At 49.2% G+C, this 13,151-nt stretch overlaps 2 protein-coding genes across 2 annotated transcripts; one reads left to right on the forward strand and one right to left on the reverse strand.

Moving 5' to 3' along the window:
- Positions 1 to 75: 75 nt before the first annotated feature.
- On the reverse strand, positions 76 to 3,933 carry F5B22DRAFT_647081 (enterobactin synthetase component F; the record flags this gene model as incomplete). The annotated part of the gene is made up of 1 exon (XM_047978819.1): positions 76 to 3,933. One exon carries the CDS (start codon positions 3,931 to 3,933, stop codon positions 76 to 78), a length of 3,858 nt encoding a protein of 1,285 aa, XP_047830196.1.
- Positions 3,934 to 11,534: 7,601 nt separating this feature from the next.
- On the forward strand, positions 11,535 to 12,929 carry F5B22DRAFT_656402 (transcription factor TFIID-domain-containing protein; the record flags this gene model as incomplete). The annotated part of the gene is made up of 4 exons (XM_047979958.1): positions 11,535 to 11,770; positions 11,829 to 11,916; positions 11,978 to 12,392; positions 12,452 to 12,929. 4 exons carry the CDS (start codon positions 11,535 to 11,537, stop codon positions 12,466 to 12,468), a joined length of 756 nt encoding a protein of 251 aa, XP_047830197.1. The 3' UTR covers positions 12,469 to 12,929.
- Positions 12,930 to 13,151: the final 222 nt, after the last annotated feature.

Raw genomic sequence — 13,151 nt, forward strand, 5'->3', positions numbered from 1 at the left:
GAGTTTAATTCATACAAGCATCTAAGTATTCTCATTACACCCTTGCGAATTCTAAATTAACTAGAACCTTAGCTCCTAGATAGGCTCATCTCGCGGCTCAATCAACACCTCGTTAACAGCGACATGAGCGGGCTGACGAAGAGCGTATACGATAGAGCGAGCGACATCGTCGGCATCAAGGACCTTGGCACCAGACGGCTCGCCGTATTTCTTGATAGCTTCTTGATCCGTGGACATGCCCAGGAGCTCGGTGGCCGTGTTTCCAGGCTGCACGGACGTGACGCGGAGGCCGGTGCCCGCGGTCTCGAGGCGCAGAGACTGTAGCGTAGCCTCGACGAAGAACTTGCTCGCCGAGTACACGCCCAGGCCCGGGAACACCTTCCTGCCCGCGTCCGACGAAATGGCAACGATGTGTCCAGACTCGCGGGCCAGCATGCCGGGAACAACGGAGGAGAGGCAGTGCAGGAGACCCTTGCAGTTGACGTCGACCGTGCGCTCCCACTCGTCAGTATGCACGTTCGCCATCATCGTGAAGTACATGACACCCGCACAGGAGACTAGGATATCGATGGGTCCAAGCTGCTCAGCTGTCTCGCGCATGAGAGACTCTACTTCGGACTTCTGCGTTACATCGGTCTTGTGTACCAGGACTTTTACCCCAGACGCAGAAATCTTCTTCTTGAGGGATTCAAGGGCATCGGTTCGACGAGCTGCGATCGCGATATGTGCGCCTTCCTGCGCTAATGCAGTGGCGACTGCAGCACCGATACCTGAAGACGCACCCGTGACAACAGCGACACGACCGGCCAACGGTCCTTTCTTGGTAACCCGAGCGGACGAAGCAGCATCTTGGCGGCGCGGCGGGCGTGGTAGCCAGCCCCTAGCGCAGAAGTGACGAGTGTAGGTCTCGAACAGCTTAATATCGATCTTCGGTCGTTCAAGTCCTGACTTGGCGAGCAGAGGGGCAGTTGCCGTGTCTTTAAGTACGGTAACCCACTTCAACCCTTCAATCGTGGGCATACCACGGCGAAGAATGTCAACGGTGAAGATCTTGTTTCCGGATCCAGAACCTCTTTGCCCGTTCCATAGGGCAACCCAAGCCTCCCAGTCGAGGGGTTTAGTAGGGTATCCTAGCTCACCAAGAATGCTAAAAAGCTCCTTCGTAGGGAGGGGGTTCGGATCACCCAGGTGGACAACACGTTGCTTCGTGTCTGCATTATCAGCTATTGAAAGTATTGCCTTGCTGACAAAATCAGCCGGCGTCATCTCCGCATACCACCCGTCAACATTTGGGGCGTGCCCTAGCTGAAGCGACTCGACAACCAATGCGTTCAGGAGATCATAGGTATTGGATGAGCCAGATGTGCTATGCCCACTGATCGTTCCTGGACGGTAAATTCGTGCTGGGAGGCCACGCTCTGCAGCTGCAAGCACAAGTTGTTCTGCAACCCATTTCGTCTGACCGTACCCGTCGAGTAGCTTTTCTGGGACGTCCTTTATGGCTACCATGGCATCTTCATCCCAACCCTCCACAGAGTTGGGGAGAACACCATTTGTGGAAATGTGGTGAACAGTTGCGCCGGCCTTGCAAGCGAGCCGCACTATTTCTCTAGTCCCAATAACGTTGGCGCCACGCATGGCTGCGTAGGGGTAGACGAGATTCACTGTTGCGGCGGAATGGATAATGACTTGTATGCGTGAAGCTAGATCATCGAAATCTTCTGATGACAAGCCGAGACGTGTCCTCGACAGATTTGCTGGGAGAATCTCGATACGCTCGAGCATACAATCATTCCATAATCCCAGATCTAAGAGATTGCTGCGAACACGAGCCATGCCAGCAGCCTCATTACTATCCCGGGATATGTCGGTGAAACGCACGAGACAGACGATGCGCGCAGTTGTCGTTTCTATCAAAGCATGCAGTAGGAAAGCTCCTAAATATCCAGTTGTACCAGTCAGTAGTACGGTTTCCGCTTCGCTGAGCCGTTTCGTTCTAGTTGACTCTGGTTGAAATTCCGAGGGGAGAATAGAGTCAGTCTCCAGAACACGTGGCAAGTCAGCCTGTACTGCAGCTGTATGGCCATCGCGTGCATCCCGCACAACCTCTAGGTGTCCCTGGAGGGTTGGATTCCCGGCCAGTCGAGCAAGAGGAACTGGAAAGCCATAAGTACCGCTTAGTCTCGTGATGAGTTCCACAAGTGCCAAACTATGTCCTCCTAGATCGAAGAAGCCGTGTTCTTGCTGTATCACAGTTTCGTAGGGTATGTTTAGAACCGAAGCCCAAACTTTGGCAATGTCTTTCAGTGTAATCTTTTGATCCGTGTCTTCTCCGTCCACCTGTGCTTTAGCTGGACTCCGAGCACGGGTTGGTGAAGGAAGACGCTTCATATCAACTTTCCCGGACACTTCGTGGGTTGGGAGTTCATCCATCGGGATCCAGAGAGCCGGAATCATGTAGTGTGCTAAATGCGCCGACAGGATTCGTCTAGCTGATGGACTGAAGCCGGCATCATCGATAGATACAGCTGGCCGGTCTTGCGTTACATCGGGGTCCGTAACTACATATGCAACCAGCTGTCGGTCCAGACCTTCGCCGTGGGGTACAATAGTACACTGTCTGAACGCTAGATGCGTCACAATCGCATGCTCAACAGCTCCTGGTTGTACACTATATCCCCGAATTTTGATCATAGAACCCACGCGTCCTGTAATCTCAAGAAGGCCAGATGGGAGCATACGGGCTGTATCACCTGTTTTATACATTCGCGCCCCAGGTATAGGGTCGAATGGGTCCGGAATAAACGCCTTTGCTGTGGTTTCTGGTAAGTTAAGGTATCCTCGGGCTAAGAGGTCACCTCCTATTATTAGTTCACCGCTCACGCCTGTCCCAACCCTGTTACCTTCCTCATCAACGATATAAGCATGCTTAGGATCTAATGGAGGACCCACGGGAACAACCTGAGCTTCTTCATCAAGCATTTCCCTGATATCGCCACAAGCTATCTCATGGGTTTCGCTAGCACTGTAGACATTGAGGAGACGTGCGTTAGGAAGTGCTTTGAGTCCTCTTCGTGCTAAATCAGTTGTCACGACTTCACCATTGAGCCACAAAGTTCGTAAATCCTTCAGACGAGAGCCGAAGTTTGAATGCCGTCCCAAGACTGTAGCAAGCAAGGTTGGTGTCATAAGAGTTTCGGTGATACATTTTGATCGTAGCAACTCAACAAGAGCCACAGGATCGTAGCTCATCTCATCCGGTACCGTAACTACAGTAGCCCCTCGAAGTAGCGGCCGTAGAATCTCCCACACGAAAAATACATTGCATGCCACGCGGTCACCAGGCTTAAGGTCACTGAGCCCGAACCTCAAATCGTACGACCGAACAGCTGCGCGGTGGGGGTTGGCGATACCCTTTGGCCGCCCCGTGGTGCCTGAAGAATATGACACGAAAGCGAGGCGTTCCAAGTCATCTTCAGGCAGAACTGCCTGGCCATTCGAAGATCCATTGGGTAGAGAGTCCTCAGTTTTCTCCGATTCCTGTTCATCAAGCACGATGAGTGGAACCGTGCTCTTGATCTGGCCAACATAAGCTGTGTGAGTGATGACGACGGTGGGTCTTGCATCGTCAAGCACATCGGCTAGCAGTCCGGGGGGGTATGCGAGCTCCAGAACGAGAAAAGCTCCCCCGGCTCTAAGTGCTGCGAGACATGATATAACATAGTCGGCGCTTCGACCCAGTAAGACGCCAACCAAGTTGTCGCGACCAACGCCTCGGCGACGGAGGCGACTGGCAAGGGTATCAACTTTGGCCTCGAGCTCAGCGTAAGTCAAGCTAAGAGAGCCATCTTCTAAAGCTACAGCATCTGGCGTAGCTTTGGCCTGGCTTGAGAAGAGTGCCGACAGGTCTTTATTGGTGTCAATTACAGTCATATTTGATGATGTTCGAAGTTGTTCTCAGCAAGACCTCGGCAACCTGGCCAGAAGTAGCTTTACTTAGAGGAGGGAAGTGCCGGCTTTCCCCCGCAAAGGACCTATGCGCAAAGCGGCGTGGAACTGTGAAGCCTCACGAAGAGGAGCTGTGAGATGTGGAGCGCCTAAACCACCCGGCTTCTAGGGCTATCGTAGCTAGTAGGGCCACTAACACAGTTCGATTGAGCGCGAACAAAGTTGGAAGTCTTGATGTAAGAATCATGAGCAAAATCTAGGATCTTCAAAGTGTACTTGCTTTCCTACACATTTAGTGGTGCCATGACGCAGCCCACGCAAGAAAGTGTAAATCGTCCTGGATACGGCTAGGCCTCTGTTGTCCTTCCCTGATGTCCTTCTTCTTCTTTTTTTTTTTTTTTTTTTTTTTTTTTAACCACCCCTTATTAAAAAATCTCTGTTTATCTCAGGTCGTATTAGGGGCCAACGATTGACCAATTGTTACGTATCTATGTACGTAGCAGGTGGCTAGGAGAAGAGCCTAGAAAACGATAGGTAGGGTACAATACCTACTATGCAGCTCGGCAACCTGCTTGAGATGCGTGGCCATGCGTCATCACTGCACATTGGCAGCGGTCAAAGGCCCGGCAAGCTGTTCTAGATCACCGTACCGAGCTACCTACTTGGTAGGTAGCCGCTATCAAGCTTGGCAATTCCGGTGACCGGCTTGGAGACAGGCGTGGGGTGAACCATGCCGCCTGCATAAACGAGTTGACTTGAGCCGCAACACGAGGTACCCTCTAACATTCATGAAGCCCATCACTGTTGAAAGTAGATGGCAACCTGAGCAGATATAAGTTTTCTTTTGCGTGGCGGTATGAGTAGGTAGGTAGTATTCTTAGCTCAGTATTGTGTACCTATATAGGCGGCACACCTTACCTAGGAGATGAGATAACGCCAGCCTTGGCCGAGATCGATCTACTGTACTTACATCTACTACCCTAGGCATCACGTGCCCACGTACCGGTCGGCTATTGACCGGAGGCACGACAACTTTCTGCAGCACTTGGGTATCACATTCCGAGGCAACGTGTCAAATGCAATTGGAAGATTATCTAGACGGCATTATTATAAGATGGTCGATGTTGTTGGAGTTTACCAAATCCGGGAAGAGGTCACATGCACACCTACATGTACCTGCCTGCGAAGGGCTGGGTACGTGCAGGTACAGCAACCCTGACACACACTTGTGCGAAAGAGCCAAGACTTGCGTGATCCCCTGTGTTATCAACCTCGGAAATATGGGTGGACAGAATTCCACGCCTATCCAGCTACGTAGTAGTACATGTGCAGTGGTATTAGTTGCACATACACGCGTAGTACCTGTCAGCAGAATTGAATCCTAGGGGCACATTGATTCCGAAATGCTTTCAGTCCAACTTGGTAACAGCTCTGTTCTAAGTTGGTAAAATAACGACGATGGTGCCTTGTACTCCAATTACGAACTTAGGTATATGATGAGCTGCAGTCAATATATTCAAGACTTGTTCTAGGAAATTAAATAAAATGATAAAACCCCATCAAATATGACTCAACCTCTGCAAAGACTCAATGTTAGAGTTGTATTAATTACTTGCAGATAATATGTGTGGCCTCGAGGCCATTTACGAGCCATATTAAGAGATAGATATCGAGCCTGCGTATGATTGTTGACTTGATACAAAATCAGGAATATCAAGAAGGTTAGATTCGTATTCAGGGGTCGCTCGATTTACACAACCTGGTTATGAACACTTAGCTTGAATTTTACTATATAACGACTTGAAGTGCAATAGTCACCAATTATTCAAGACAAATTTCCTGCCGTCAACCCTTCGTCGTTACGCCGGCCCTAGAATTTCTTATTCGGGAACTGTCTGGTATATCATTTAGATGGACACCATCTAGAAGTTGACATTGTCTCCGTCCGACATCAGTACGGCCACTAATATTCCGGTAGTCGCACAATCAATTGTTTTCCATCTCATGCGTAAGATGTAACTAGGCGCCTTGAGGGTTATGATAGTAGATATAAATAAATATGTAAGGTCATATCTTGCCCCTGCCCACTTGTATAACGATATCATGCCTAGCATACGCAGATCTCGCAAGGGAACTCTGTTTTTTTTTTTGTTTTTTTTTTTCCTTCTTCCTTTCTTTTTCATCTTGTCGCCATTGGAGTGTCAATTTGTGTATTAAAATTATGCGTAGTCGACTCTGCGTTGTTTCTATGTTATTGAGAGAAAAGAAAGAAAAAGGAACGAGAAAGACATTCGAGACATTTGACGCCTTACGAGGCTGAGGCACTGCACGGTTGAACGTGGGTTTCAACCCCTTTTCATATCTCGTGCTGAGTTGCCAAGTTGTCGGTTTTTCTTGCACGTAAGTGTTCTACGACCAGCGTAGCGCAGACTAATCGTTCATACTCAGCTATGTCGCGGACCCCTATAACACTCACATACACAGAGGTATATAACTGCTTTTCATTTTTACTACGCTGGAGTGTTGGTGCACTGCTGTTCATGGCATAATACTGTAGGCATAGTGGCATAGCATAACACATATAGTAATACAAGTCAAATAGGACCTCGTCTGAAAGTGAAAATTGGCTATGTTCGTGATACAAAGTATAGGAAGGCAAGTGTCTTAGACTTATGGGCAGGGTGACTGTTACAGGTATAAGAGGAGGCGTTGAATATTGTGACCCAAGGGATAATATAGTGTTCCAAGCTTTCAGGTAGTGACTTAGCATTGTGAGTAAAAAGTAGTGCACTAGGTACTCAACTACTTAGTAGTACCGCTATATATGTTAACAAGTATTATTGTTCACTCATCATTTTGTTTAGTAGTAAGAATTGAAACCGATTTGGGTATGTTACGTAACCCAAACTTCAATGAACAAGACATATATCATATAACGCAATCTGAAACCTTCAGAAAGACTGAACGAGTAGACAAATAAGAATAGTATAGGGTTCCCGAGAGCATGTTGATGGGGTCTTCGACTTCCTGCTCTTGAATCTATCCCTTCCGAGTTTCACTTCCCGAGTTGCAGGCAGTCAAGTCACTGATTCGACGACGTTCCGCCGTCGGTAGAGGTGGCTGAGAATCTTGACTCTGTTAAAGCCGTCCGGTAATATCCTTCTCCCTTACATCAACCTAGTTACTATCGTGCGGACTTCAGCCTGATCTCTGTATACGTGCGTCAGCCCAACCGGGACCTTACGCCCGGAAGAGACACCAGATAATATATACAGCCGTCATGTTCCAGCCTACAGAGTCACCAGCATCAAGGGCACTTAACTGAGCTCGTTCAGAGATCAATATATCTGGGAAATAAGAGGTAGAGACGATGGCACAAGTTCTTCAATCAACATACATATACATATTGGATTAACACTACTGCGTATTCAAGGTCTAACCCCAGATTCGAAAACCCCAGAATTCGCCTAGAAACCTGTGGGGTATTCTAACAGTACACTGGCCGAAGTATGCTCCCCAATTTTATCAAGAAGTGACGGCAACTCTTCATTCTGCATATAACCTAGCAATGCTGAGCTTTGACTTTCTATCATATATAAGTACTACTGCCCTATCTGGTGTCATACTGAATCCATTTCCTGCTTCATGCAACAACATATATATAATTGGATAGAATAGGTAGGAGCCGTTTGTATGGTGACGATCACTATCAGTAATTTTTGCAACGCCCAACCATAATCAATGCTAGGGTTAAGTTGGGTAAGGTACACTAGGTACATGTATCAAGAGGCTCATTTCAGCCACAATCTTGCGGATTGCACCAGGTATTTCAGATTGTGGACATTCCTTGTAAAGATAAGAAGCTACTATGTACACCCTACGGTAGTGTAAATGCTTGTAGTGTACAAACTAGTGTACCTAGCCCTTGAGCCTTCGAGCAAGCGCAGGCATCATGGTACCCAATGTTCATGATTCTCATGAAAGTAAGATTACAATTTGACCCGCAGAAAAGATTGATTGGCCATAAACCATAGATATTGTGGATACAGTCTAGGTGCTGCCTACGACTACCCACTAGTGGTGGTGCAGAAGGGAGAGAAATTTTCACAAGTGGCTCACAGTGACAAATACTGTATACTTAAAAGTACTGCTCGGTACTGCTTCCAACTTTCGTTTGCGCAGTGGCTTACTTGCATGGTTTGGACCTCACAGCAGCCCTTCTTTGGATTACGAGGGCCAACTTGTATGTCGCGACTGTGACGCGACAGAAGTCCGCGACAGAATCTCCGGATCAGGACAACTCGCCATTTCAAGATGCAACACTTCGCGAACGCGCATGCATAGCTTGAGTACTTCACCGCCAACAGCAGGAAAATGAGGTAGGGAAATAAAGATTCTAGGGGCGGCCGTCTCTGCGAGATGTCTGTCACGCAGCGATAAAATTGCACTTGACCGCAGGATGGCATTGGAGTGCATAAAAAGATGAGGCTGTGAATGAGTCATAACACAACGGCTGGGAGCGGGAATGCTAGATGAAAAGCAAGGATCCGTGCGAGGCTGGAGAGGGGAGGGGTGGCTCGAGAAAAGCGCCAAGGAAATGAGATAAAATGAAAGGTTAAGGTAAAGGGAAGGAAAGGGCGGAAAGCCTGTGAAAAGCCAATAAAGCCGCGCTAGCAGTCACTGTCCCCACTGAATCCCACTGCATGCACCGGCATTCGACCAGTCCAATACCGCCAGTTCAGGAACATCAACGTGTCCTCAACTGATTCCTCTTAATGCATCTATGCCGATGATTGATTATACATAGGCATACGAACACCAGAATCTTGAGACAACGTGTCTATAACCCAGGAAGGGAAAAGCAATGGGGAGAAAGGAAAAGGAAAAGGAGAAAGAGTGGTAAATCAATGAAAAGGCGGTGGTGAGTCAGGTGTTAGAGGATGTTGGTTGGAACAGATATGCGGCTGGGGTGACTGAAGTGACCCCGGCCCCCCGAAACCACCGAAATGAGACCTACGACCCTGAACAGACGATCGTCGTAACCAAGAAATACTGGAGCGAGCAGTGGATGAGACCTGCATTGTCAGCAACTGCGACGTCGCACAGTTAGGTACACAATATGACGACGGTCTCTGAAGAAATTTCGATGCGGTTAGGATGTGTAGCGTGCTTTGATCTAGACGTTTGAGATCGCTTGTTGTATAGACTAAGAAAATCACTAGATGGCAATAATGCTTAGCAGAAATAAGCGTGATAAATGGCGGCACCGCGTATCTAGGCTGTCCGTATCAACACCTAGCGCACAGTAACGAAGTCAGGAAAGGGCTAAGGTAGAAAGAGAGAGCAAGTTTACGAAGCAGGAAAAAGGGGCAGGAGAGTGGAAAGGGATAAGAGGAGAGGGAGGGCTGACGGCTTGATTGCGCGTTTCAAGGGGGTGCAGAGTTTGAGGTACTAGGGTACCAAGGTAGGCTAGGGGTAATTTGGGGTTTTAGAAATCTCCTCGACACACACCCCCCACCTAGTCTAGACTCTGCCTGGTCAGAAGTCGGTTGTGGCCACTGGGCCAATCAACACGAGAGTTGTGAGCCGTCGGCTATTTCGACACAGTGCAGGCAGGTTGGGCTAGGGACTGGGCGAGTTGGGTGGATGGGGGCAAAATCGCGCCGTTTGCTGGTTGCCTCGGTCGCCTCCTCTGCTGGAAGTGGTTAACCGAGTCAGGCCGCCACTGGTCGGGCTCTGGCTCAACACTGGTGGCGCGCGTCATGGTCGGTGGTTGCTGGTGACTGAATAAGTTCAGTGTCGCCTCGCAGATTGTCAGGTTAGATGAATGAATGAATGAATGAATGAACCGAAGGACGGGATCGATGCTGGACGACGATGAAATGGGTTGGGAGGACCATTGGAAACGAGCGACAACGACATGGTGCAGTGGTAGACAGGCAATGTGTCTGTCGGACAGGAGAGAAGATCGGCCTTGGGTTGGGATGACAGAAGTATGAAGAGAGAGAGAGAGAGGAGAGGGTTTGAGGGAAAAAGTGACTTGTGGGAACCTAAGAGCACAAGGCGGGCCAGGAAAGGGAAGATTAAAGCAGATAGAACCAAGGGCCGGGAATGACGTGCTGATTGGGTGCAGCGCCGGACACGCCCCACCGATGCGGCAAGCAAACTGTGAGCGGAGCGGTGATTTGTGGATGGACGCCACATTGGGGGGGCGTGGTGGCCTGAAAAGTCAGTGCATGGCCCACGAAGGAGGCTGGCCTCCAAAAATTATAAGAACCTGAGCATCCCCTCAACTTGGACTGTTTCGAGAGTCTTGCGCCGAAGTCCGGACCGAAAGTCCCCCATACCTTCCCTCAACATACCACCCCCACAAATCCCTGCCTGCCTTACGTAACCTTGCTTGCCAACCAGCCAGCCAGCATCCGCCAGCTGTCAGTTGCTCAGGTCGTCTGGCACCCTAATTCTTTTTTCTTTTTCTTTAATTCATTTCTTGTGCCTGTTATTTGTCGTCCTCGCCGGTGACCCACATCGTTGAAAATTAGCAGGGCCTCCCCTTCATCTCTCTTCTCTCATAACATCGTGCACCTTGCTATCGGCGGCCCTTGTGGTTATCGATTACGGCTTTGTTTCTGTGGTAACGATCGTCGCATACGTCTGCCAGCTTGGTCTTACCTCAGACAGTTGACAAAGCGGAAGCAACAAAGGATTCTCAAGCCACCGGCTCCTTCACCTACCTTCCTTTGTTTTACCGTTGGCCGACCTATTTAGGGATTCGCCTGTCCGCCCACGCACGATTTCTTCCAGTCCTCTCCATCCATCCTGTCCAGACCGCTGGTAGTACCTTGCGCCGCACAGGTCATAGTGCAGTGTAATCCTGAGAAAGATATCGCAATAGAAAAGAATTTGAACTCGCTGTTCGCTCTTTTCGTTGTCGTCGTCGCATAGGCCGTCGAGTCTCACACCGTCGTCGTCGTCATATCCCACCAGATCCCCGACCTCGACGATACTCTGAATCCCTTGCGCTTCGTACTTCGTCAAGACGAACACGGTCGTCCTTCCGATTTCCATCGAGCAAGAGTCGCGATCGTCGACGAGCCTGAACCTCGTGCTTGTGTGTGTGCCTTCGTGTTTGCGTGCCTGGATCGACAGTTAATCTGTCGGCCACTACATTACGTATTGAGAAAATCTACATTTGGGGAGACATTTACTTGTTCATCTCCAGCTCTTTCTACTGGTAAGGAGAATATTATTTGAGTCGCGCTGCCTTTCCCAATCTGCTATGTAATCACATTATTGTAGGTGGTGTGGTTGTTTATCGCTCTTGTGTGGTTGCCACAACATTACCACACCCCCCGCCGATAACCTGCATGGCAAGCTCATCTACATCTGCTTTTCGATTTTCGGAAAACAGTCCGCATTTTTTTGCATTCCTTTTCCCTGGTCGCCTTGCCCCCACATCACCCGTTACGAATCACTTCGTGTACTCCATGCTCCTTCCAACCTTTTTCTGACGTCATATCCCGCATTAGACTCTGAGCCGACTTTCGACTTCTTCGTGGAAACACCAGAGGCTACTCGTCGACATCATGGAATCTCTTCAGACCCATCCTCAGAATGCAGCGCAGGCCAAGGCGTTCACTGCCCCCGGCTCTCTGTCCTTCCCGACCGCTGCTACTGAGCTTACACCTCCTTTCGACAGTCAGCGCAATGGAAACGGCGCACAAGCTGGCCAGGCTACGAATGGGACTGGGGTGACTCCCGCCACACCTGCCGCCACACCTGCAGCAACACAGGCTGGAAGTGGATTGACTCCTACCTTGCAGTACGTATGAAATTGCCATGAGAGTGTCATGAACCTAGGCTTACGTCGCATGCTCAAGAAACATCGTCGCCACGGTCAACTTAGATTGCCGTCTGGATCTGAAGACGATCGCCCTGCATGCGAGAAATGCTGAGTACAACCCTAAGGTACGAACTTGACATAATCGTGAATGTACTTTCATGACGTCATGGTTGCTGACCCAAACAGCGTTTTGCTGCTGTCATCATGCGTATTCGCGAACCTAAGACTACAGCCCTTATCTTTGCCTCTGGCAAGATGGTTGTCACTGGTGCCAAGTCGGAAGATGATTCGAAACTTGCGTCTCGCAAGTATGCCCGTATCATTCAGAAGCTGGGGTTCAACGCGAAGTTCACAGACTTCAAGATCCAGAACATTGTTGGCAGTTGTGACATCAAATTCCCGATCCGTCTCGAAGGTCTTGCCTCCCGCCACCACAACTTCAGCTCTTATGAGCCTGAGCTGTTCCCCGGTCTGATTTACCGTATGATCAAGCCTAAGATTGTGCTTTTGATCTTCGTCAGTGGCAAAATCGTCTTGACTGGCGCTAAAGTGCGCGAGGAGATATACCAAGCCTTCGAGATGATCTATCCTGTTCTGCAAGGTAAGTCTAATCGCTTTCGCCCTTACTTTGAACCGCCTTTGTTAATTCAATTTGTGCAGATTTCAGAAAGATCTAAATCCGAGGAGAACGCTGCAGCGGACGCTTATGCACTCTAAACTTGTGCTCCCCCCTGCTGGAGATGATTCATCCCTACATATACCACACACTTGTACGAGTATCACACTCTTCACGACATCATGACTGGTTGTGACTGAGCATGCATGTTCACGGATCTCCCAATGACCACATCATGCTCACAGTCACTTGTAACATTGATTTCACCCATACTGCATTGCATCGGCGTTCATACAGGCGTGGATTTTACACATGAGGGGCCAGGTTGAATTCTTTCTTCACAGAAAACGTCTCTAGACCTGGTCAGACGAATAACATAGATTGCATCATTGCATTCTTCGACAGCACTTGCGCTGCTCGAGCTCTGCTGTCTTAATTCACTCGAGAAAGAAAAGGGGTTGGTGGCGAAATTATCGGTCAACCGAAGAGGTGTGGGAGGTTGTTGTGCTGCAAGAATCCGAATGAGATTTCTTGCTCAGGCCTATACACAGAGGAGAATTGTCTAGACAGCAAACTCACTTCTGGTCGCACACAGTATACTGATTTCCGAAAGGTCTTCATGCCTGTTAAGTGCGCTTTATGCCCTGCAGGTGCGAGGCACATGCTCTACCAACTGAATAAGCATTGACATGGTTGATGACAACCTGTAGCGCCCATCCACAGGAGCAAGTAGACACCGTAGTT

Source organism: Xylaria bambusicola, assembly GCF_022495145.1.
Source record: "Xylaria bambusicola strain CBS 139988 unplaced genomic scaffold F5B22scaffold_24, whole genome shotgun sequence".
NCBI lineage: Eukaryota > Fungi > Ascomycota > Sordariomycetes > Xylariales > Xylariaceae > Xylaria > Xylaria bambusicola.